The 25,972-nt window shown below is 38.0% G+C and overlaps 1 protein-coding gene across 2 annotated transcripts in view; it reads right to left on the minus strand.

Moving 5' to 3' along the window:
- Positions 1 to 25,972, minus strand: part of stau2 (staufen double-stranded RNA binding protein 2) — a 149,926-nt gene that overhangs the window by 87,907 nt on the left and 36,047 nt on the right. For both annotated transcript variants that reach the window (XM_067434823.1, XM_067434822.1), the window contains exon 6: positions 9,186 to 9,345. In XM_067434823.1, the coding sequence (XP_067290924.1) occupies positions 9,186 to 9,345 (160 nt within the window). The remainder of the gene's footprint in view (positions 1 to 9,185; positions 9,346 to 25,972) is intronic.

A 25,972-nucleotide genomic window follows, 5' to 3' on the forward strand; every position in this document is an offset into this window, starting at 1 on the left:
ACTTGCATTATAAACCAATGCATTAATGATTACAATAATAAGTTAACAATAATAATATAATACATAATATTAATACAATTATGATAATACGTTATTTTAATTATGATAGCAAATACCAGTTAGCACAAACAAGCAGCATAATGAACTGTTTTTGTACTGCTAAAATAACCAGAAGTGGGTGATAAAATAAGCCTAGCATTTCAGCACAAAAAAATATGTTTTTCTGTTTGCTGGCTTTCTTTAATCACAATTTTTTTTGAAAATCTTTTTACCTTATTTGATTATGTGTAAAAATTAGTGCTAAGGAAAATTTCACTGTGAATAATCGCATCCAAACTAAAAGTTTGTGTTATATATAGTTTGTGAAATATATGTGTGTCTACTGTCTATAATTATTATGTATATATAAATACACATACATGCATGTCTATATTTAAGAAATGTGTATTTTTATATAAACTACCAGTCAAAAATTTGAGAACGGTAAGATTTTTAAAGTATTTTTAAAGAAGTCTCTTCTGCTCACCAAGGCTGCATTTATGTTATATTAAAAATACAAAAAGCTGTATTATTGTGAAATATTATTAAAAAGTAAAATAAGAGATCAGAAATCATTTTAATATGCTGATTTGTTGTTCAAAAATGTACATTCAAAATGTAAAACTTTTTTTAGGATTATTTGATGAAAAGAAGTTCAAAAGAAAAGTATTTATATGAAATAGAAAGCTTTTAACATTGTACTACTGTTCAAAAGTTTTGGGTCATTAAGAATTATTTATTTTTTGATCAAGTGACAGTATAGACATTTATAATGTTGCGAAAGTGTTCCATGATGTGTTCTTTTGAACTTTCTATTCATTAAATAATCCTGAAAAAAACTGTACACAACTGTTTTCAACATTGATAATAATAATAAATGTTAATAAATTTTTGAGCGGCAATTCGGCATATTAGAATTATGGATCATGTGACTCTAAAGACTGGAGTAATGATGCTGAAAATTTAGCTTTGAATCACAGGAATACATTTTAAAATATATTCAAATAGAAAAAGTTATTTTAAATTGTAAAAAATATTTCACAATAACACTGTTTTTGTCATATTTTGAATCAAATAAATGCAGCCCTGGTGAACAGAATTGACTACGTGTAATTGACTTCCTAAAAATTGTACCATTTTTAAACTTTTGACTGGTAGTGTACATAATAATAATACATAATCATACACAGTACACACACACACACACACACACACACACACACACACACACACACACATATTATGTAAACACAAACTTTTATTTTGGATGCGATTAATCACGATTAATTGTTTCCCAGCACTAGTAAAAATTCAATCAAATGTAAAAATGTATTATTTGTATGTAAAACTTAAATGAAATTGTATATGCATATTTTTTGAAATAATTTGTTGAACAAGAAACTTTTATTTGCCTTCACAAGAATTGTATGGCTAAATGGGCAGCTAACATAAACATTTTCACTTGAAACACATTTTAGAAACTTAGTTTTGCAAAGTTAGGTGATTGGTGAACTCTGACCTGTGACTTCATATCACATGAAGATGCAACCAATAGAAGAATGATATGGCATGGTGTGACATCTTAAGAGCACAAACTTTAAAGCTGCAAGTTTGCGGGGTTGCAGGAAAGTGGAGTAGATTGTATATTTTTACACTCTGGATTTATAATTATTTGCTATATGTTGAAATTGTTTTTGTAAAAAAAAGGCACCACACAGCATTACGTCATATCATGACAGAAATTCTCCATGCTCAAGTCAAGTGTGACCGCCCTTTAAGTGGGACATTTTGCATTAGTGAATAAAAATGGCTTAAACAGCGTTTTACAATTATCATTAATAATTTTTGAGAGAACTCACAAATCTCAATGCATAACATCGGCTTGATTTGATTAACTTTTCTCAACAATCCCTTTATTACGGTACACAAATTTCTGTCGCTGACCTCAATTCAGCCTCAAACCTACAGTGCACCCTCTTAAGAGAATGAAGACCTGCCAGGAAGATCTTAAGAACAGGCTGTATGATCTCAGACCCGATGGTGAGTCTGCTTCAACGCATGACTGCAGTTTCTCATGTAACTCCACTGAAAATAGATGCTTCTGGTTTTGTTGAACAGTTGAGAATTCTGGAGAAAGTGGCTTGGTTTTGTGAGAAGAAAAAGCTTTCAAACCGATCCAAAAGCAGTTCCCTTACTTCCGATTTATATCTTATCAACTATAAAAGGAGCTGCAATAGTACGCTCACACAAGTTCCAAAGGGTGACTTTTAATATGATCCCTGCAGCATATTATCTTGGTCACCTCCATTACAGTACTGACATTTCGTTTCAGAATGAAGTGTGTGTTCTCGTGCAACACATGAACAGGAGTGTGTGATCTAAGAGAGCTCGATCGAGTTGTGCTTTTTCGTAGACATTTAATACCGCGTTCTCAGTGTCGTCCTTATAGCGATCGCACGGCAGGATGTCATTGTTCGTTTCCTTCAAACGCCTGTTTAATGATGTCTGGGATGGAAAGCCATCAGGTGGTCTGGAGAGTGTGAGACTTTGTATGACAGGCTGTGAAGGTTTGTTTGTGTGCCCTTCTTCAACTGATCTGACAGGTCACAAGCTAAATTTGACGCGTTATATCAATGTGTTATGTGTTATAATGGTCAAACGGCGCAGAGATTTGGTAAAATAGCAGTTGATAAAAAGTTTTGGAGTTACATATTTAATGTTCTGTATTTATCAACAAACAAAAATGTAAAAGATTTGCGCATGCAAATGCACCCCGAAATAGAAACATTTATATTGACTATAAAAATTTGATTTTATTTGATTTTATTTTAATTTGAATTATTTACCAGGATTTTTCCAGGCCTTTCAACATTCTCCAGGATCGTGGGAGTACCGTAAAAAAAACCTTTGTCACTATTTATGCATAGCGTCAGACTAACACTTATTAAACTGTATGTAAATACAACAACTAATTACATTTTCTATTATTATTGTTATCATCATCATCATCATCATCATCATAATCACCAAATAATGGATACTAAAGGGATAGTTCACTCAAAAATGCCAATGACCCCATGATTTACTCTCCTTCTAGCCATCCTGTATATGACTTTCTTCTTTCAGACAAATACAATCAGAGTTATATTAAAAAATGCCCTGGCTCTTCCAAGCATTATAATTGTTTCCATTTTGAAGTGTACAATTGCATCTATATCCATCATTCCACATGGCTCCAGGGGTTAATAAAGGCCCTCTGAAACAAAGCGATGTGTTTGTGTACGAAAAATATCCATATTTAAAACTTTACAAACTGTAATCTCTAACTTAAACACGGTGAGAATGTGAAGGTTCTCGCGAGAACCAAGTTTTGTTTTGCTCTATCCTCTGCGCTTCTGGGTTCAACACCGGAACTTACGCTACGCCTACGCCATACGTCAAACGATGTGAACTATCCCTTTAAATAAGAACCACAGGTGTAGAAACAATTAAACAAAATATTACTTATTGAGAACCTCTCACAGTTATATGGTCCTTAGCCAATGAAGCTATAGGTTAAACTTTATTTCAAGGTGATGTAGTTACATTGTACTGAGTAATATTAATTAACTACATGTACTAATATAGAGTTAAGATTAAGGGTTAAGTAGCAAAGAAAATAGCAAAGAAATAGCAAAGAAAAAAAAGGACAAACATTCTTTAGGTGTGCAAATTATTCCATTATTCTTGATTTAACACACAGATTTATTTATTTTGGATGCACACATGTTGTATGTTTCAAAAACATGTGAACCAATGAAGCTGAGTCTCATTTTTTTTTTCTTCTAAAATAAACTCTTAAGTGTTTGATATAAAATGAATGTCTTCCAAACATCATTTAGGCTCTTCTGCTAAATAAGGGTAAATTGAAAGTCAACATCTCTGATGGATTAATCATCCATTTTCTCTTTGAAAAGCCCTCAAATCCACATTTCTGTCAGCATGTCTTCATCGGAGAGATTTCCTGCTTACAGTGTGCGGTCACTGAACACGTTCCCATGATAACCACTGGACAGAACCCTTAGTTTACTCAGACTTGAACGGTACTGAGGAGCTTCCCGATGTCTGTTTACCAACCATTCAGAGCTGTGCTGACTGTACATACTGTGGTGTTGTTTATTCCCTCGACAACTCTGGCATGAGCGTATTTGCCTGTTAGCACATGGTAAACAATTGGCTTTGTGAGTTTATGAGCGTGTTGAGAGGAAGGAAAACATGGTGCACTTAATAAAAATCAGCTGAGCCACAAACCACACTGACTCTCATTTACTAATAATAGAATAAGTGTCCTTCATTTAAAAGGTACGTTTACACGACAACAACTTACTAAAAACGGATGTTTTTCCTTAAAGTTTTTGATGATCCTCACTCACACGAATATGCAAGAATGACTAAAAACACTATATTATGCCTGCCAGGCCAGTAGTTGGCAATTTCAATTTGTAGAGAAACACGTGTAATAAGCATGCATATTACTAGGTTTGGGAATCAAAAATCGATTCCTTGTTAAAAAAAAATTATAATTTGATTCTTCTTATTAATTCCTTGTGTGCAGTTTAATATGATTTCAAACCATTTAAGTTCAAGAAGACGCGGACGATGTATTCTTTGATGCACACGCATGTGACAGAATGTGACAGAAAATGTGATTTTAAACCACCCAAGAGCAAGAAGACTTTACTGCACACATGCTAAACATGCGCACAGAAAGCTGCCTCTCATACAGTATTACGGACAATTACACGCAAAATATGTCAAAATAATCTATAATCAAAATCAATAATCAAAATAAACACAGTTGCTTATGTCTTAAGTGAATGTAAAACTATATACTGCATGTTATATGCAAATGTGTTTGGGACAGAGGGGGACATGGTCGTGTTTGCAGTAGATGTATGCTGACTTTCATAAATAAAAGCACGAGAATGCCAGGGGTCTGAATGAAAGAGTGGACGAAATTCGTATGTATTTGCTCTACACAAGTTGCGGTTCAGCCGCATGAGACAAATGCTGCCAGTGTGAAAGCCCAACGGGGGCGTGCGGCTCCCCCACTCCACGCACACAGCTTCTGTGCTGCCACCGCACTGCTTGCGCATGCAGTGTTTAACCGGCGTCAGACTTAGAATAAATGTGAATGATATCAATTTTTTTTTTTTTTTTTTTACCTTGTTGGAAAATTATGAATTGATAAAAATCAGAATTGATGAGCAGAATTGGAATTGTTAAAATTCAATTGATAACAAACCCTACACCAGTAGACAATAACGGTACCATTTTCAGGACCCCCAAACACCCATGTCATGTAAATAAGTGGTCAAAACATCATGTAAACGGGTGCTATATGGTCCATTTAAAACGCTGAGAGAAATGTAATACATGGAGTGGACCACAGTGAACTGGAGCTTACAGAGACTTCCACCATCAGCTGTTTTCTGTTCACCATCAGCTCTGTTTTCTGTTCACCATCAGCTGTTTCTGTTCACCATCAGCTCTTTTTTTCTGTTCACCATCAGCTGTTTTCTATTCACCATCAGCTCTGTTTTCTGTTCACCATCAGCTCTGTCTGTTTCTGTTCACCATCAGCTCTGTTTCTGTTCACCATCAGCTCTGTTTCTGTTCACCATCAGCTCTGTCTGTTTCTGTTCACCATCAGCTCTGTTTTCTGTTCACCATCAGCTCTGTTTTCTGTTCACCATCAGCTGTTTCTGTTCACCATCAGCTCTGTCTGTTTCTGTTCACCATCAGCTCTGTTTCTGTTCACCATCAGCTCTGTTTCTGTTCACCATCAGCTCTGTTTCTGTTCACCATCAGCTGTTTCTGTTCACCATCAGCTCTGTCTGTTTTCTGTTCACCATCAGCTCTGTTTTCTGTTCACCATCAGCTCTGTTTATGTTCACCTTCAGCTCTGTTTCTGTTCACCATCAGCTGTTTCTGTTCACCATCAGCTCTGTTTCTGTTCACCATCAGCTCTGTTTTCTGTTCACCATCAGCTCTGTTTTCTGTTCACAATCAGCTCTGTTTTCTGTTCACCATCAGCTGTTTTCTGTTCACCATCAGCTGTTTCTGTTCACCATCAGCTCTGTTTCTGTTCACAATCAGCTCTGTTTTCTGTTCACCATCAGCTCTGTTTTCTGTTCACCATCAGCTCTGTTTTCTGTTCACCATCAGCTCTGTTTCTGTTGACCATCAGCTGTGTTTATGTTCACCGTCAGCTCTGTTTTCTGTTCACCATCAGCTCTGTTTCTGTTCACCATCAGCTCTGTTTTCTGTTCACCATCAGCTCTGTTTCTGTTCACCATCAGCTCTGTTTTCTGTTCACCGTCAGCTCTGTTTTCTGTTCACCATCAGCTCTGTTTTCTGTTCACCATCAGCTCTGTTTCTGTTCACCATCAGCTCTGTTTCTGTTCACCATCAGCTGTTTCTGTTCACCATCAGCTCTGTCTGTTTCTGTTCACCATCAGCTCTGTTTTCTGTTCACCATCAGCTCTGTTTATGTTCACCTTCAGCTCTGTTTCTGTTCACCATCAGCTGTTTCTGTTCACCATCAGCTCTGTTTCTGTTCACCATCAGCTCTGTTTTCTGTTCACCATCAGCTCTGTTTTCTGTTCACAATCAGCTCTGTTTTCTGTTCACCATCAGCTGTTTTCTGTTCACCATCAGCTGTTTCTGTTCACCATCAGCTCTGTTTCTGTTCACAATCAGCTCTGTTTTCTGTTCACCATCAGCTCTGTTTTCTGTTCACCATCAGCTCTGTTTTCTGTTCACCATCAGCTCTGTTTCTGTTGACCATCAGCTGTGTTTATGTTCACCGTCAGCTCTGTTTTCTGTTCACCATCAGCTCTGTTTCTGTTCACCATCAGCTCTGTTTTCTGTTCACCATCAGCTCTGTTTTCTGTTCACCATCAGCTCTGTTTTCTGTTCACCATCAGCTCTGTTTCTGTTCACCATCAGCTCTGTTTTCTGTTCACCGTCAGCTCTGTTTTCTGTTCACCATCAGCTCTGTTTTCTGTTCACCATCAGCTCTGTTTTCTGTTCACCATCAGCTCTGTTTTCTGTTCACCATCAGCTGTTTTCTGTTCACCGTCAGCTCTGTTTTCTATTCACCATCAGCTCTGTTTTCTGTTCACCATCAGCTCTGTTTTCTGTTCACCATCAGCTCTGTTTTCTATTCACCATCAGCTGTTTTCTGTTCACCATCAGCTGTTTTCTGTTCACCATCAGCTCTGTTTTCTGTTCACCATCAGCTCTGTTTATGTTCACCATCAGCTCTGTTTATGTTCACCTTCAGCTGTTTTCTGTTCACCATCAGCGCTGTTTATGTTCACCATCAGCCCTGTTTTCTGTTCACCGTCAGCTCTGTTTTCTGTTCACCATCAGCTCTGTTTTCTGTTGACCATCAGCTCTGTTTCTGTTGACCATCAGCTCTGTTTATGTTCACCATCAGCTCTGTTTTCTGTTCACCATCAGCTCTGTTTTCTGTTCACCATCAGCTCTGTTTCTGTTCACCATCAGCTCTGTTTTCTGTTCACCATCAGCTCTGTTTTTGTTCAGTTGTCTGTATTGGTTGATTTTTTTTTAATTATTCTATGTTTGTACTTGTTATTCATTTTTTTATTGTTGTTTTTGTTGTTATTTATTCCCTTTGATGGACTTTGAGATTCTTCAGAATGAAAAGTGCATTATAAATAAAATCTATTATTATTATTATTATATAAGAGTCAATTGATAAAATGATTCTCATTGACTAATAACTGCGTAAATGGCCTTACTTAAGAGCAAAAAATGTGGCAATGTGCGTACGCACATAAACTTGCTCTTATTCTTGTTCTAATGTCAAAGAATCTGGATTATTCTAAATGAGCGAGCATGTGCACACATTTACTGATTAAAAAAAAGTCAAGATGTGCGCACAAATACGTGTGAAAGAGACCCATTGTGTGTGTGTGTATGTGTGTGTGTGTATGTGTGTGTGTGTATGTGTGTGTGTGTGTGTGTGTGTGTGTGTGTGTGTGTGTGTGTGTGTGTGTGTGTGTGTGTGTGTGTGTGTGTGTGTGTGTGTGTGTGTGTGTGTGTGTGTGTGTGTGTGTGTGTGTGCTTGTTTATGTGAGCATGATACTCATCCTCGAGGTTTGAGATCTGGTACAGCAGTGAGCAGACATGCAGACAAACACAGTTTTGCCCTGAGGTACAGTGTGTATCAATTTGTAAAGCAATACACGGAAAAGGTGTCTGACAAAGCCCTCATTATGGAGACAGAAGGGGGACAAGAGCAAACAGGAGAGGCGCCACAACGGTTTAAATAACCTTGGTCGATGCCAGGCATTTGGGGCACAATGTAATATGATTTCCGGTGGGAGAAATTAGTATTTTGAAGGATAGCCCGAAGCTAGACTGAAGCTCAGAGGAGATGTTGTGAACATTGACAGATGATGAGGAAACAGGACAGTCGGGTTGTATTAAATATCCTCAGCCTGAATATCACTTTTACCTGTCATAAGTTATGAATATGTAGAGCATGATAGGCTTTCAAGAGCAGAGACTGAAAAACAGGACACTGGAAACCACATAAAATGTCTGAGACCATTATTTAAAATGCATCAAATTGCAAATTTCTTTGAATAATTTACTTTTTTTTTAAATAATGTTATGCTCCTCAAGGCTGCATTTATTTAATAAAAAAATATCACTGCAATTTAAAAGATATTTATTTCTATTTCAATACATATTAAATGGAGTTTATTCCAAATTTTCTTCAGTGTCACATGATCCTTCAGAAATCCTCTAATATGCTGACATGGTGATCACGAAACCTTTATTATTACCAATAATAAAAACAGTTGTGCTGCTTAATATTTATGTGGAAAACGTTATAATTTTTATTTCAGGATTCTGATTTAAAGAATGTTCAAAAGAATAGAATTTATTTGAATTAGAAACACTGTCTCTTTTGATTAACTGAACGCATTCTGTCTAAATAAAAGCATTTTTTTCCTTACAAAAAGAAAAGATTGTGTTTAAGAGTGTATGTAAGATTTTCTTAAGATGCTATGTGAAATTAAAGATTGAATGGCTGTGTCGTGTGTGTTCTGTTTGGTGGGACAGGTTACCTGAGGTGGTCTTTCTGGAATGGGTTCGTTCTTCAGGGCCTGAAGGGCTTTCATGGCCGCATTGTGTCGGGCAGCTTGGCGAGTCCGCCCCTCTCCGATAAACTCGTTGTTCCCCACTGTCAGCTGCACATAAAATACCTTAGGCACTGGGTAATGGTACCTAGGTTTGGGAGAGGGCCAAGAGACAGAGAAGGAAAGGTTGAGTGAAAGAGAAAAAGGCAGGTAAAAGGGGAAAAAAAGCCCTTTGAATTATAAGAGGATTATCTTATCGAAACTTGGCAGTTTTATTACTGTGCAAGCTCTAGAATGGAAACGATTGAAAACAACCAGGAAATGAATTAAACATGCCGGTTGCTAATTGGGTGGAATGACGGGAAAAACATGACTTGTGACATAAAGGAAGAAGCTAAATAAATAAGGATTTCTTTTCCTGGCCATGCTGTCAAGAATGCAGCACAATTACAATTCCGGCCAATGAGATAAACTGATAATTCAATTCCTGTCATGGCCGAAAATCAATAAATGGCATATATAACATCCGAATAAAACTATCAATATGAATTAATTCCATACAGTTTTGTAAAACCCTAAAAACAAAAATATATCATTTGAAATGCTATAAGGCACGACAAAATGTCATGGTTAAGTTCAGCTAGGTTTAGTTATGTTCATTCTTAGTTTCGTTTTCATGAACATTTAGTTCGATATTCATTCGCTGTATGCTTTGAAAGGGAACTTCTGTTAAATAAAATATCTCGCTTGGCATTGAACTTTGAGCTTTATAATTTTACAGGTATTATTTATGCTCTAACAGCAACATTACACACTAACTAAAGTTTGAAAGATGGACTCGCGAAGAACGGGACCTTTAACCGTTTTGATCCTTTAGTGTGGAGTGCTGCGATGTGACCAGGAAAACACACCACACACGAACAGATTCCTTTCACAAATAACAGAGTCCCGTCTGTGAAAGCGGGAAATCTTGCGAAATCTCTCACATCAAAACATCTCAAACGTGACTTTAAAGTAAATTAACAATAGCTCTTATAGTTTCTGTAAAAAGCATTCCCCCCTTTGCAGGGGAAAAAGGAAAATGTTTAGATGAATTTGTGGAGATGGTGTGAAAATTACTGTTCCATCAATAGTCTTCCATCAGCTCCCTTTCTGATTGGGTATTGTTTCGTTTCATGTGATAATCCCAAGGAAAATCTGCTAGAATCTAATCTGTAAATAATCTGTAGAACCATCAAGATAATGACTTTACATTGTCGGAAGGGGAGAATGGTAGAAAACATGGTGTTTTTTTATTTATTTTGGTGCCATTATGCAAAGCAGAGTGACACAAAGACAGTTGCATCAACTGTATGTGCATCGCATGAACGCAGCTTTCTGCTGCTTTGAAAAAAACTCTTTTGAGGAGACAGGTTTCACATTACCAATTTTCCATGCGAATGGTGATCTTGTGTGGTTGAAAAGACTATTTCTGAAGCTGTTTCATACATATAGACAACTGCTCTCTCTGGAACAGTGGCAGTGCCAGCGCAGATTTAAATGTTCCTCTGTAATTGTACTTGTCAAAGGCTTCACAGACATAGACAAATCGTTGTAATTGAGGAATAAGATTACTTGAATGTTTGAATTGAGATCTCACTTCAAAATGACAATTTCCTGATAATTTACTCACCCCCATCTCATCCAAGATGTTCATGTCTTTCTTTCTTCAGTCGAAAAGAAATTAAGTGTTTTGAGGAAAACATTTCAGGATTTTTCTCCACATACTGGACTTCAACGGCAACCAACGGGTTGAAGACCCAGTTTCAAAGGGGCTCAAAGGGCTTCAGAGGGCTCTGAACGATCCACGATTATTATGTGGAGAAAAATCCAGGAATGTTTCCCTCAAAAAACTTAATTTCTTTTCGAAGAAAGACAGACATGAACATCTTGGATAAGATGGGGGTGAGAAAATCATCAGTAAATTTTCATTTTTAATCCTTTAATCATGCAGTGTGTAAAAGTTGATATTCAGTATCAGTATATATATATATATATATTTTTTTTTTTTTTTTTTTTTGAGATTTGCTAAAGCCATGTTATTCAATTATTAGTTTACTTTAGGTGAGCGTTGCTGACGTTAAATGTAATACAGTATAAATGTAAAAGTAGGGGATGTAAGCATTCACAATTAAATAAACAAAATTGGTATATTTACAGTATTACAGCATGAGATGTGAGGCAACAGTCGAGGACATCTATCTGAATGTGTACAACCCGAATATGCTTTAAAGGAAGTAAAGCGTAACTGTTGCCATACCAATTAAAGCACCGCTACTAAACAAATCAAAACTATAGATAAAAGACTCAACCGCATTGTGGCCCAATATGGCTATGCATGCAGCCATATCGTACATTACTATGTACCCCCTTCATTCTGCTGTCACAGAGCTCCAATGAAGTAAGTGTCTAAAGACACAAAGGCTGATGGGAGTGGTGTACAAAGCTTTAAAACAACTAGAAAAAAGACAGATTTATTTCTGAGGTGGAACCCGAACAATATTGGTAGAGTAATAAATGGTGAAATTAAAGGGCCCTTCTTCCGTGGGGTCAATGACATAACAATGAGTTGGTGAAATAATGACTCCCATTGGCTCCAAGCGAAGGAGCGTGGAACAAAAGCGGCTTCACATATATCCAGCTTTCTTTATCTTAACTTTGGCTCACCCATGCAGGGCTGTCAGGCCGCTGTTCAGTGGGCAGATTTAAGGGTCTGTTTGCACTTTAAGGCCTTTATGAGGAACGGTACCGACTGACCTAGCGTCAGCTCTCCCCCTTCCCTTGCTGGGGAGAACCCATTCACACTCCTCTGCAGCGTCTGGGGACCGAATTGTGCTAAAAAGTAGCTGCTGCTTTCCAAAATCATCACGCTCTCACGGTTTTAGCTCTTATCAGCATTTGGGGAATTAAAAATGCATCAACAACGCTCAAGAACAAGGTCAAAATGTGTTTGGACACTCAGAAATACATCAGATCATGAAAGTAAATGGTACATTTTGCGAAAGTTAACTGTTTTCAACCCCTTTTACTTTTAACATAATTTGATGCATTTCTGAGTGAAACCCAGAAAAAATATAAGTTGTCACTTGATTGTATCCATCAAGAATCATTCAGAAATCTGTGATCAGTGCGATTTTTTTTCATGGTTTTAAAAGCCTCTTATTTTCACCAAGGCTACATTTATTGAATCAAAATTATTATATCATTGTGAAACACACTTAACGGCCACTTTATTAGGTACACCTATTCAACTGCTCATTAACACAAATATCTAATCAGCCAATCCCATGGCAGCAACTCAGTGCATTTAGACAGATAGACATGAGCGTGTCTCAATCAGTTCCCTACCTTGTCAATCAATATATCGTGTACACGAATTTGGACACTGGTAAGGCTCACTACACACTGGCACAGTGATATCCAGTGACGTGATAACGTCCTCATGGAACAACATCACTATTGGTATTTATGAACAACAGCAGAGCTGATATCTTTCTGCCATTACTTATAATGTTATTAAAAGTACATTATGATAAATACTTTGCTTGTTACATATTCACCGATCAGGTATAATAGTATGAATAATATTGTGTTGGTCCACATTTGGCTGCAAAAACAGCCCTGACCCGTCAAGACATGGGCTCCCTAGACCCCTGAAGGTCTGCTGTTGGTATCTGGCACCAACATGTTAGCAACAGCTCCTTTAAGTCCTGTAAGTTGTGAGGTGTAGCCTCCATGGATCAGACTTGTCTGTTCAGCACATCCCACAGATGCTAGATTGGATTGAGATCTAGGGATTTTGGAGGCCAAGTCAATACCTCAAACTCTTTGTTGTTCTCCTCAAACCATACATGAACTATTTTAGCTTTGTGGCAGGGCACATTATCCTTGTAAAAGTTGTACTGTGTATTCTGACTTCTTTAAATAAGAATCAACATTAACTTCTTGAACAATTTGATCTACAGGATCTCATTTGTTTGATCGGACCACACAGGCCAGACTTCGCTCCCAACCTGCATCAATGAGCCTTGGTCGCCCATGACCCTGTCGCCGCTTCATCACTGTTCCTTCCTTGGAGCACTTTTGATAGATACTGACCACTGCAGACCAGGAACACCCCACAAGAGCTGCAGTTTTGGGGATACTCTGAGTCGTCTAGCCATAACAATTTGGCCCCTGTCAAACTCACTCAAATCCTTACGATTGCCCATTTTTCTACTTCTTACACATCAACTTTGAGGACAAAATGAAAGACATAATTTAAAGATATACGTGAAGTTTGTGTGACTGGCATAATGAACTACTCGGCCACCCAGCTGATGGTATTTTTAACAACTACAATGCTCCATCATGTTTATCAGTTATTCAAGAACTTGGACTCCTACGGCGGCCTTGTTACACAGAAGTGCTTGGCAAAAGTTTGTTTTTTCCCGGTCTGGTGAAGCCATCCCTTCTATCTGGACAGCTGTGGGCCCTGTCTTGTCTCTTTCACATCATGAGGACTGATTCGCTGAGGATTATCCGCTTGTTATATCGTGACATCTCAGCACGTTCTTTTCGCTCCACAAACATCCCCCTAGGACTAAGACCCGCCCCACTGGGGACAGAGACTTCTGTTCCGCTGCTCCATGCCTGTGGAAAGCCCTCTCTAAACATCTGAGGACTCCACAAACGACTGATGCGTTGACTACAAAGTTGCCTGTTAAGAAAGTCTTTCAATGTTCAAATTGCTTTTTCTTTGTGTTTACATTGTTGTTGTTGTTGATTTTAACTTCTTCGTAATTACCCTAAATACTTTATTTTATTTTTCCTCCCTTTGTAGCACTTTGAGATTTTCTTTAAAATGAAAAAGGCATTACAAATAAAGTGTATTATTATTATTATTATTATTATTATTATTATTATTATTATTTTTATTATTATTATTATTATTATTATTATTATATCCCACCCACTAACAGGTGCTGTAATGCAGATAATCAGTTTTATTCACTTCACATGTCATAATACTGAAGTGCAACATTTAATTATAAATTATAAACGTTAGCTAGATTATGTTTATTATATGTCTAATGGTGCATGTTTATGCTGGAATATAATAAAATAATGGTTTCTATTTTTAAAAACAAAGTGTGTAGTGAGTTGGCTCATTTAAAGGGGGGGTGAAACACTCAGTTTCAGTCAATCTCATGTCAATCTTGAGTACCTATAGAGTAGTATTGCATCCTTCATATCTCCGAAAAGTCTTTAGTTTTATCATATTTATAAAAGAAATATAGGCTGTACCAAGTCTTTCCGGAAAAAAAACGAGCGCCTGGAGGCGTATCGTGTGGGCGGAGCTAAAGAATGACAAGCGCGCAAAGCGGTGACGTCCTCAAGCGTGGAGAAACCCATGGCTATCTCAGCTAATACAGATAATGATCCACAATCAAATCTGAGGCTGAAATAAATTGAACAGGAGAAACGGCAACATCAGGACGTCCGTCTCTGTGGTATGTACTGTATTTAGGGACCGGTCAACATTTCTGTGTCTTTACAAGCAGTTTATGAGGACATGATTCGGTTTATGGACTATTGTATGCGACTAGACCTTAGATGTAGCAAGCAAAACGGTTTTGCACGTCAGAGTCAGAATAGTGTAACGTTATACAGAACAACAATGGAGTAACCGTTAGCGCATTTGAATGACGAAGCACGCGATCGTGTCGTTTACTGATGTTTACTCACGCGACGATAACCAATAGCAGAGACATTTGAAGCAGATTTACTCACCGGCTGCTTCCAAAGCAGGACTGAACCTTTATCGCTGGGACCGCTCCGTCAAAAACACACTTCTTTTGTATGATTTGGTGAAGTCCTGTGACAGCAGTGAATGATGGAAATCCACTTTGAGACGCGACTAAAGCGATGTTGTGAAGCTTCCCGTCATTTCTGCATTCAAATCGGTTCAAATGTAGCGCTGCCTTCCCGGAATGCTGTGCTGAAGCGTTGAAGTCGCTGGACGTCACCCATAGGAATAAAGTGGAGCGCGGCGCGGACTATAACCGACATTCACGGAGGACTGGATCTGCAGCTGAGAGACTGTTTACAGCGTGCATTTCCTCTCTCTCGCTCTAGTGACGCGCGTGCGCACGCACCCTACCGGGAGAAGAGCCCGTACGGCCCAGACAAGGACCTTCCGTTCTATTAACGTCAAGTAGACCCATACTCGAAAAAAACTCTCCGAAACTTGTGAGAAACCGGAAGGAGTATTTTTGACACAGAAATACTCTATCAAACGTCCAATATTAGTTTTTGAAACTTTGTCTATGTTTAGGATGGGAATCCAAGTCTTTAACAGTGTAAAAAGCTTAGTATGCATGAAACAGCATTTCACCCCCCCTTTAAGTTTGGTAATTCAGAACTTCCGTCAAGGGAACATGCCAGTGAGCATCGATGCACCCTGGGTTTTGCAGTGCATTGTGGGATTTTTTTTAGGGAGCGAACGTTTAAGTGCACTGGAAGGATTATTTGATTGAGACAGCCCTTAAAATGGCCGACTAGCTGATCATTGCCCTGACTACTGAACTAGGGAGCTGATTGTGATGCATACATGGTCAAGACAATCTGCTGAAGCACAAAACTGAGCATCAGAATGGTGTAGATTCTATCAAACCCTGATGCATTTGCATTCATTTTACGTCATCACAAACTTTTAGTTAATAGAAAACAGTAAGCGGGTCAATATATTGTTATTTTGTTAGTTAATAAATGTGGTGCTATTATACTCATTTGACATTTCCGTCTACTGTATGTCTGTTGCAAGGCAGCGACTTTCTGCTGCTTGCAAAATAAATCTTTTAAGGAGACAGCGGATTACAAGCCATTTATTTGCCCCTCAGATTGAACTCTTGCACAATAACACTTCACGCTCACTCTCATTTGTATAGAAGGTAAATCATCACCATTGTAATCTACTACATGTGTTTGTTTTTTTAAGTCATTGGCTAAAACACAAGCACATGTTATGTTACTTCCTGAACAAGTGTGCACCTCGAGTCGAATCGCACCACAGTTCCACTGCATCCAAATTCAGACCACCAGGTAGTCTCTGTGTTTGGTACCAATTTTTAATGCAAACCATGCCCTGTTTCAAACTAAACTGCCAGTGTTAAAACACCCTGAATGTGGCATGGTTGTTGGTTCCAGACGTGCTGGTCTGAGTATTTCAGAAACTGCTGATCTACTGGGATTTTCTTGCACAACCATCTCCAGGTTTTACAGTGAATTTCCTGAAAAAAGAGAAAATATCCAGTTCTGTGGGGAAAAAAAATGCCTTGTTGATGCCAGAGGTCAGAAGAGAATAGCCAGTCTAGTTCGAGGTGATAGAAACTCAAATAACCACTCGTTACAACTGAACATCTCTGAATGCACAACATGTGGAACCTTGAAGCAGATGGGCTACAGGAGCCGAAGATCACACCGGGTGCCAATCCTGTCAGCTAAGAACAGGAAACTGAGGCTACAATTCACACGAGCTCAACAAAATGTAACAATAGAAAATTGGAAAAATATTGCCTGGTCTGATGAGTCTCCATTTCTGCTGTGACAGAGATGGCAGAGTCAGAATTTGGAATAAAAAACAAGAAAGCATGGATCCGTCCATGGATCAACGGTTCAGGCCGGTGGTGGTGTAATAATGTCAGGGATATTTTCATGGCACACTTAAGCCCCCACCAAAATTACCCGGAACAATTTGTACCATGAAACCTTTTTAAAGGAACTTTTCTCCCCCCAGACCTGCAACTGTCTGCGTTTCCACCGGGATAAAGTTCTGTGAAGATTAGGCAGATAAGTCCGGTGATGTAGGACTGTGCGCGACTGCTCCTCCAAGTCAGTGACGTACAGTAATCATTTTTGAGCAACACTAGCCACGTTTACAAGCACACTTTTTTGTCATTCCGATTGAAAGATTTAGTGGACTGTTTACATGAGACGTTATCTAAACTGATCTGGTGTTTACATGTGATGACTTTCAATCGCAATCATTTTGTCACATGCAGTTTGACACCTCGCAAAAGACTTTTAAAAATGCCGGTTGAAATAAAATGCTAAACCAATCAGCATGTTCAGCGCCCCAGTCCCGCGCTCGAAAGTTCCTGAACTTTGAAAAAGTACTACCTCGCAGGCAGGGCCGTTTGGAGGGGGAAATATTTACCCGGAACTTCATTTAGACCCTGGTTCCTGCAGTCTAAACACACCGAGTACCACCCAAAGTTCCTGGTTCCTAGGTGAAGTTCCTGCGGTGGAAACGGGGCTTTTGTACCAATTGAGCTTAATTTAAACACCACAGCCAACCTGAGTTTTGTTGCTGACCATGTCCATTCCATTTTATGACCACAGTGTACCCATCTTCTGATGGCTACTTCCAGCACAATAACATGCCATGTCAAGCTCAAATCATCTCAAACTGGTTTGAGTTCACTGTACTCAAATGGCCTCACCAGATCTCAATCCAATAGAGCAGCTTTGGGATGAGGTGGAATTGGAGAATTGCATCATGGATGTGCAGCCGAAAAATCTGCAGCAACTGCATGATGCTATCATGGACTAAAATCTCTGAGGAATGTTGAGCACCTAGTTGAATCTATGCTACAAAGAAGGCAGTTCTGAAGTCAAAAGGGAATCCAACCTGGTACAATAAGGTGGCAAAAATCTTACTGACCACACACTTTTGAACAGTACTTTACCTCTGATTACAAAAGTAAAATGGGTTTTACATAAATGTTTATAATGTGTAATACAGTTGTGAAACCTTATAGGCAGAAAACTGCATCAGTGGTCACTGTTAAAAATCCTATGCTTAAATGTTTCTTGATTGTTTAAACTTGAACAGAGGAAAAAGTCTAAAACTGAAACAGACATGTGCAGTGTACTGAATCATACTAAACTAAGGGTCATTTGATCTACATATACTTTTCCGTAAATGTTCCAGTTATTTAGTTTCAGCTAATAGAGAACTTCCATTTCATTGTAGGGCATGTGATATTAGATTTGATACCAATTAAAGCCATCTGGGAGATGTTGAAATCAAAGGGCATGCCAAAGCCACCAGGAAAGAAGAAAAGATAGCGTTACATGCATGATAATGAAACGCAGAAACTATATCCCTGCCCAATAAAATTATATCATAATAATTCCACAATGACTGAGTAACTAGTACAACCACATAAATCATGAATGTGGGTCTCCAAGACATTAAATGTATCTGTATTTAATTCTGGCAATAACAAGCTCAGCACAAACCTTATATTTTAAATATGTTCCATAAAAATCCAGTAAATAAAAGCTATAGTTAAACAAAAAATAATAATAGGGGGCATGATAATAATAATAACATGATAATTGTATATTTTTTTAATATACAATAATAAATATATTTAAATAATAAATAATAGTATATTTAAATAATAAATAATAATTAAAAATAATAATATTTAAACTCAACCTGTTAACTGTCAACCCAATTTTTGAGCACAGATTTGAACTTAAATGATTGCAATTCAGGAATGCTTTGGAAAGCAAGACCTACAGTAGGCAGATTATTGCAGACGTGAAAGCAATTCCAAAAATTTAAGAGAAAACTTTTTTTTAAAAACACTAAAACTCTAAAACTGTTAGAAATGTATTATTTTAGCATTGGTATTAATTTAGTTAGATTTAGTTTTATTAACTTCAATTCAAATTGTATTTTTATTTTCATTAGTTTTTGTTTTTTAATTATTTATAATTTAGCTTAAATGTATTTTAATTTTAATTTTAGTATTTTATTACTTCAACTTATTTTATTTCAGTTAGTTGCCACGGCAAATTTATCATACAAGTTTATCATCTAATATTTATGGTTTAAAGGTGCACTATGCAACTTTTCCGTCCGCTAGAGGTCGCCTATTTAAAACAAAGGCATAGTTTAATGAGAAGCTGAGCAAGGCCGCTGGAGCGATTGTTAATAAGATGAATGCAACACGCCTCGCGAGTAGCGGGACTTTTATTATGCCACAGTCACCGGCACCATTTCAGCTCTGTTTATCATATTAGACACATTTGAGTGTGTTGAAAATTATGTTATGACGTTATTCTGTGCGTTCGCTCGGCGGCTGCTGTGACACTACTGTGAAGCATTTCTGTAAAATATTACCGGAAACCGAGGATAACGCAGATATGGCACAATTGACGCCGTCTCCCTCACACGTCCAGGTTCATTGGTTAAAATTGCAATTTTCTCACAATTTACAAATAGTTGGAAACATTTGGGATATTGTAAGTATTCAACTGAGCAAAATATAAAAATAATATAAAACTGGCCTAGTGGTTTTTGAATTTTACATAAAACACCTTTAAGAATAATAAAACAAAATAAAGTTAAATAAAACAATAGTATTTAAACATGTTAAATTCTGATAATTTAGCATGTGTTTGTTTTGTTGTTGTTGTTGTTGTTTCAGTTCTGCATCATAAATGTGTCTACCGGCATTTTATGGTAAATCCTTCCTTGATTTCCTCAAACTGAGTGGGAGGTTTTGTCTATGGTTTTTTAATGGATGTACAATCATTCCAGCACATGTGTGTTCGGAGCCACATCTCTGCGCCAGCATCCTGCATGTCTCCTGTCTGCTCCAACGGTGATTCAGCATTTCTCTCCCAGAATTCCAAGGGGCTCTGCGCTCGACTGACCACAGCCCCTCTGAGGGAGGCGGAGCCTGCCCTTGCATGTCAAGCGTGGTCCCAGACGCTTGGAGGAAATGCCAAGTGCAACATGGGACCCAGCCAGGATGTTGGGGCGGTCGATTTTCTGGTTACAGGTGCAGGGAGAGTGGCTGTGGCCCCGGCTCGTAGGAGGCCCCTTTGTGCAACGTGGGAAAGTCGTTGCTGACACACTCTGAGCCACATTAGACCCAATAATCTATCAGCACACACACCAGCCAGGCCTGTCTGGTCTGCATTAGAAAGGAACACAAGCCAAAGCGGGAACACCTAGTGAGAGGACAGGGAGAGAAACCCACTGGAAGGCAATCATTAGTGTTGTCTTTTATTTATTCGTGTGAATGCGGCCGCCTGAAGACAGGATGAGAGAACAGAGCAAGAAGGAATGATGAAAAGAGACAGGGAATGACTCAAAATGATCACAACGAGTGACTTTGAAAAAGACTTTGAAGATGTGGTTTCAAGAACAGCTAATCTGCGAAATGAGTCGGAGAGCGTTGACTGAAGCCTATTGAACCACAATCAGAAAGACACTGTTGTGACATTTAAAAGGGATAGTTCACCCAAAGAAAAAAAAAAAATTCCTTGAAAGGCCTTTTGTTTCAAGGAACACACAAGAATTAAGAAATTAAGAAAAAGTAATGTAAAATGATCATTAATTGTTTTAGTTTTTTCCTTTTTACAGTGAAATATTATTCATATTATTATTATTATAGCATACACTGTAAAAAATGATAAGTTCAATAAGTTATGACAACATATGTTTTTACATTGGTTTAACTCATCAAAATAAGATAAGAAATGTTAAACTTTTTTTAATAAGTTATACAAGATGTAACTCATTTTTTAAAGTCAGTTTAACATAATCTGCCGGGGCGGCAGTGGCTCAGTGGTTCATGTAGGTTGTCTACAAACCAGAAGGTTGGTGGTTCAATCCCCGGTTCCACCTGACCAAGTGTCGAGGTGTCCATGAGCAAGACACCTAACCCCAGCTGCTCCTGACGAGCTGGATGGCGCCTTACATGGCTGACATCGCCGTCGGTGTATGAATGGGTGAATGTGAGGCAAAAATGTAAAGCGCTTTGGATAAAAGCGCTATATAAATGCAGTCCATTTACCATTTACCATAATCTAAATTGAAATAATTTAAACATCCAAGTCGATTGTACTGCAAAAGTTCAAAATTTGACTCTTTTTTTTTTTACAGTGTAGTAATAATTTCATGAGCCATATTGAGGAAAAATGTGTGTCTAGATTGTTCTCAGTTAAACAAAGCAGCACAGAAAACCTCGTTTAAAAAAAATGAAGTTAAATAGCATTTAAAGGGATAGTTCACCCAAAAATGAAATTTTGTGGCCACGAGCCACAGGATTTTATATGGATTTGTATTTCTGTTTTTTTACTCTCATAGAAATACACCCCATTGGCATGCATTATGAGCAACGGTTGGAGTTAAAAATCTAAACTGCAAAAAATGCTTTTCTTACTTAGCATTTTTGTCTTGTTTCTAGTCCAAACATCAAAAAAGTCTTACAACAAGAAGTATTTACTAGACAAGCAAAAGTATCTACACCTTTAATAGCAATTTTATTAGGAAAAATAATGATAATGATATTGACGTGCATACAGTGAAGGGGTCAGTGGGGAGCAACACACTGAGAAATCAGGTTTGGAACAGCATGAGGTGAGTAAAGGATTACCTGGTTTTATTTTTGGCTCAGCTATCCCTTTAAGACTTAATGAGTCATCAAAGTATTACTTTTCAAAGAACACGACATATACATCATGATACAGCAACCCAACACTAGCTCAGCAATTAGGTGACGTTTCCAAGTTTTTAATAGACTGCATTTGTGATTCCAGAATACACTTCTCAGCAAGTCATCTTAATTGATCCGAGATTTCAAAGAAAACATCAGATGGGAGAGCCATTATTTAGATTCCCGTTCCAAAGAACTGCATTGTAGTTTGTCAATTCAAAGGAAAGAGCTACACATTCATGTGTGAGGTCATCGAAATCAATCAACATCTACCACACTTCCAAGGGAAGAAAGCATTTACACATCATGAAATGAACGACGCCAGTATGTGAAAACTCTTTCTCATTTGGAACATAGTTAACAAATGACTTGATTTGTGATCAACACTACTACTAATGATCAGTTCTACTACTCCCTCAAGTTTCAATCGCACATGGCTCATCACAAACACACTATTTTCTAACAAAAGCTCATGTATCCTTCCAAAAACAAGGCAAGACTCCCTTCCTGTAGTTATTCAAGCACAAATCCACCTCGACTCCCACGGGAGGAGGCTCACGCCCAAATCTCGAGCGGAGTTCCTTAGCCCAGATGTAGGATTGCGTTTCAGCATTGGCCAGGATGATCTTCTCTACAGTTTTAAAAGTTGTGAAAAATGTCATTGGTATGCTTTTGATGAATGAAGCATTTAGGGATTGCATGAAGGACTAGGCAATAAAAAGATAATATTTTTCCTTGATAAAATAATAAGAGTTTGATAAATGTGCGATATAATGTTGAATTGCACTAACAAAGCAATCACATCAGGGTCGTTTTAATAGTACCGAAAGTGCCAAATGTCAACACATCCTAGGAGTGTGTGCCACTTACTAAGTGCAACTATTATGCTTTTTTAGATATTACCTTTCATGTGTATAGATGTTTGTGAAATGAAAAGGTCTGCAAAGTTTCTAAGATCAAAGTGCATGACAAATGGAGTTATTTCCTCCCAAAAGAAAGAACAGATTTTAAACTGTCTGTTATTGAACCTACGTAAGTTAGGAACCAATTTGCATAATGCCAGCCTATAGTCTTGATTGGCTGCCAACGAACGTCTACTTTAACCCGCCCTCAAACACTGTTCAGTTGTACCTGAGGCCTGGACGAGTTGGGTTTGTGTCGTCAACATGTCAAGAAGACTGCTTTCTGTACTGCAGAAGCAAATCCACTTGCATGTTCTTCCAAAAGAATAAGGACTTGACCACCGATGCCCATGTCACCGTGTAAACAAGTGCTAAGGAAGCCAATAGAGATGAAATTCAGATATGGTAATGGTCGTGTCATTTCCGACATGCACTGTGACTGTAAGCAGTTGACCAATCACAACAGACTGGGCCATCTGACCAATCAGAGCAGAGTAAAGGAGGGGTTAAGAGAGATTGAATCCTTTATCAAACTGTTAAACTGACACTGTGAGACAAGAGGTGATGCTGTAATTTATATTATTAGAAAATTAAGTGCTTTTTTTTTTTACTTAGACCCGTGTAAATCGATTTGTTAGAGACCTCTAGAAGAAAATTAGGATCCTTTAAAATAGTAAAATAGGGCCACTTTAATGAGTCAAAGTATTATTTTCCAAAGAATATGACAGATATATCAGGATACGTGACACGATTTTAGCACTTCATCAACGGTACTCGTGCTGTGCGCAAGTAGCCTGTTTTTTTCAACAGTATATACATATATTTGTATACTTTCGTTTGGTCCTGGCCTGGGCCATTGTTTCACAGTTGAATAAGAAACGAGAGATGGAACAACTACAAACTACTGGACGCAGCAGCAATATTAGATGTCTGTGTTGATGAGCACTAAAGACTTTCGAATGCGGATTTGTCAATGAGTATACTTTGAAGGTCTACCCGTTTGGTTGTACGTATACACTTAACGTAATGTCAAAACTTAAAGGTCACGTTCTTCGGGTGTTTTCAAAGTTTTGATTATGTTTACCGTGTGCAATATAACATGAGATCATGTTTCGCGTGTAAAAAAAACAGTCTTTTTCACACTTTACTTATCTGTACAGCGCTGTTTTCTGTCCTAAAAACGGCCTGATGATTTCCTTGTTCTATGAAGTCCCTCCTTCAGAAATATGTAACGAGTTCTGATTGGGCCAGCGCTTCCCGTGTTGTGATTGGACAGCAGCTTAGCGCACTTTGCCCAGAAAGGTCCCGCCTCTTACCATAACGGAGAGATGCAAGCGCTGAATGCGCGCTCTTCTCCACGTGGGAGAGCAACAAGACCACGCCCCCTATTTTGCGTGTTCTTGTGGGCGGAGGGTTCGTCAACAAACGGTTCTAGTGACGTCATTCCTGAAGGAAGTGCAGGGATGTAATCCAAACCGGCCGTTCGCTGTAGGCTTTGAAAGGGAACTTCTGTTAAATAAAATATCTCGCTTGGCATTGAACGTTGAGCTTTATAATTTTACAGGTATTATTTATGCTCTAACAGCAACATTTCACACTAACTAAAGTTTGAAAGATGGAAAAGCGAAGAACGGGACCTTTAAATATGGATTTAGTAAATATACTTTGGGCCGACAAGTGAACTAGCTTGCAGCACATAGATGTAAACACAGAAGCAATGGATAGACTGGGTCTTGACTGATTAGTCACCTGGACAGGCTTTTTAACATCCAGGCAATACGCCAGACTATCTCCCTTTCTCATCATTGATTGATCATCAGTGTGTTGCTAACATAACGTAAGAGCTAGCAGCACATGCTGGGCCTCTGATGACTCCAATCTATCTCTTGCCATTTTAACTGCTAACGGGAGGCCCCGACCGCAGTTTTGTTCTTTTCATTGACATGGACATCACTTGTGAATTTTCAGTGTAGAGGCCTGAAAATCCTGTGAGGATTAAAGGGAGTATAAACACGCTAACAGGTGTTATAGATTCTCCAGCTGCATGATAAAAGTAACCCACAGATGGGTCTGTCCAGTCAGATGCCTAAATAAAACTACTGGAAAGTAAATTGTAACCCTCAATCTAAAGGTGCAGTCACTATTTCCCTTTTAAATTTCCTATTTACATGTTGTGATGTGTAGTTACATACTTAGACCGACGGAAAATGAAATGTTGCAATTTTCTAGACAGATATGGCTAGGAACTATACTCTCACTCCTGCGTAATAATACAGGAACTTTGCTGCCATACTATGGGTGCAACAGGCACAATGATATTACACATTGCTTGAAAATAGGCTAACTTCCGAAAACAAAACCATTGTGACAACCTGCTTGCAAAGAGAGCGTTCTGGGGACTATTTTCAGATGCAAAAATAGTCTTAGTACAAAATGTAACTATACACATCACAACATGTAAATCGGACAATTTTGCCATTATTTTGTCACTTATTGAGCAGTATGCTAGATGGAGCTATTTACCGGCAGTCTTTGTGCTAAGATAGGCTAGTGGTGGGTGCATCAGACAGAGTTATGGCACGTACGGAGATGAGAATGGTATGTATGGACTTATCTAACTCTGAGGGAAATGGTGAATAAGCTAAAGTACCAAAAAGTCTCTGTGTTCCTTTAACTTCTAAATCAATTATAAAAAAATAATTCATACACAGTGGCTGTCATTTTCATAACAGATTTATTTAAACATACATTAAATAATCAAGACATCACTAACAGGTTAAGTAAAATATAATCAATATGCTAATATAGTGCATATACTTAACGTACAAGTTAATTTCTCTAGCGAACTAACAAGCTGATGGACACTGAGCGACTTGCCTGAGGTAAATGTAATGCTATGTAATGTAATGTAAATGTTTTATTGGCGTCTTTCTGCCGTTGAAACACTAACTGAGTGATTACACGACCTATGATATATTTCAGTAACTTTAGTGTAAATACCTTGATGTTGATTCATGTTTATTAGACTAGGAAGAGATGACTGCATTCACTCGCAGTTCTGTGCTGCTGCTTGAACTGATGCGCCTATACTGTGATCTGTCACGTCACATTAAAGAATGTCCAAAATGCATTTATCTTTTCAATTTCGTGAAAAAATTGACTAATACATAACATGTTTGTGTGGTAACTCGGATTGAAGTATGTTCCGCACAATCCAACTGTTAACTGTTAAATTGCATTTGGCACCATACCTGAAGTTATGAAATGGTTCAGTACGAATATGCATACCGTTACACCCCTAGTTACAATAGAAAGTGAAAAACACCCTCTA

Source organism: Pseudorasbora parva, chromosome 24 (genome assembly GCF_024679245.1).
Source record: "Pseudorasbora parva isolate DD20220531a chromosome 24, ASM2467924v1, whole genome shotgun sequence".
NCBI lineage: Eukaryota > Metazoa > Chordata > Actinopteri > Cypriniformes > Gobionidae > Pseudorasbora > Pseudorasbora parva.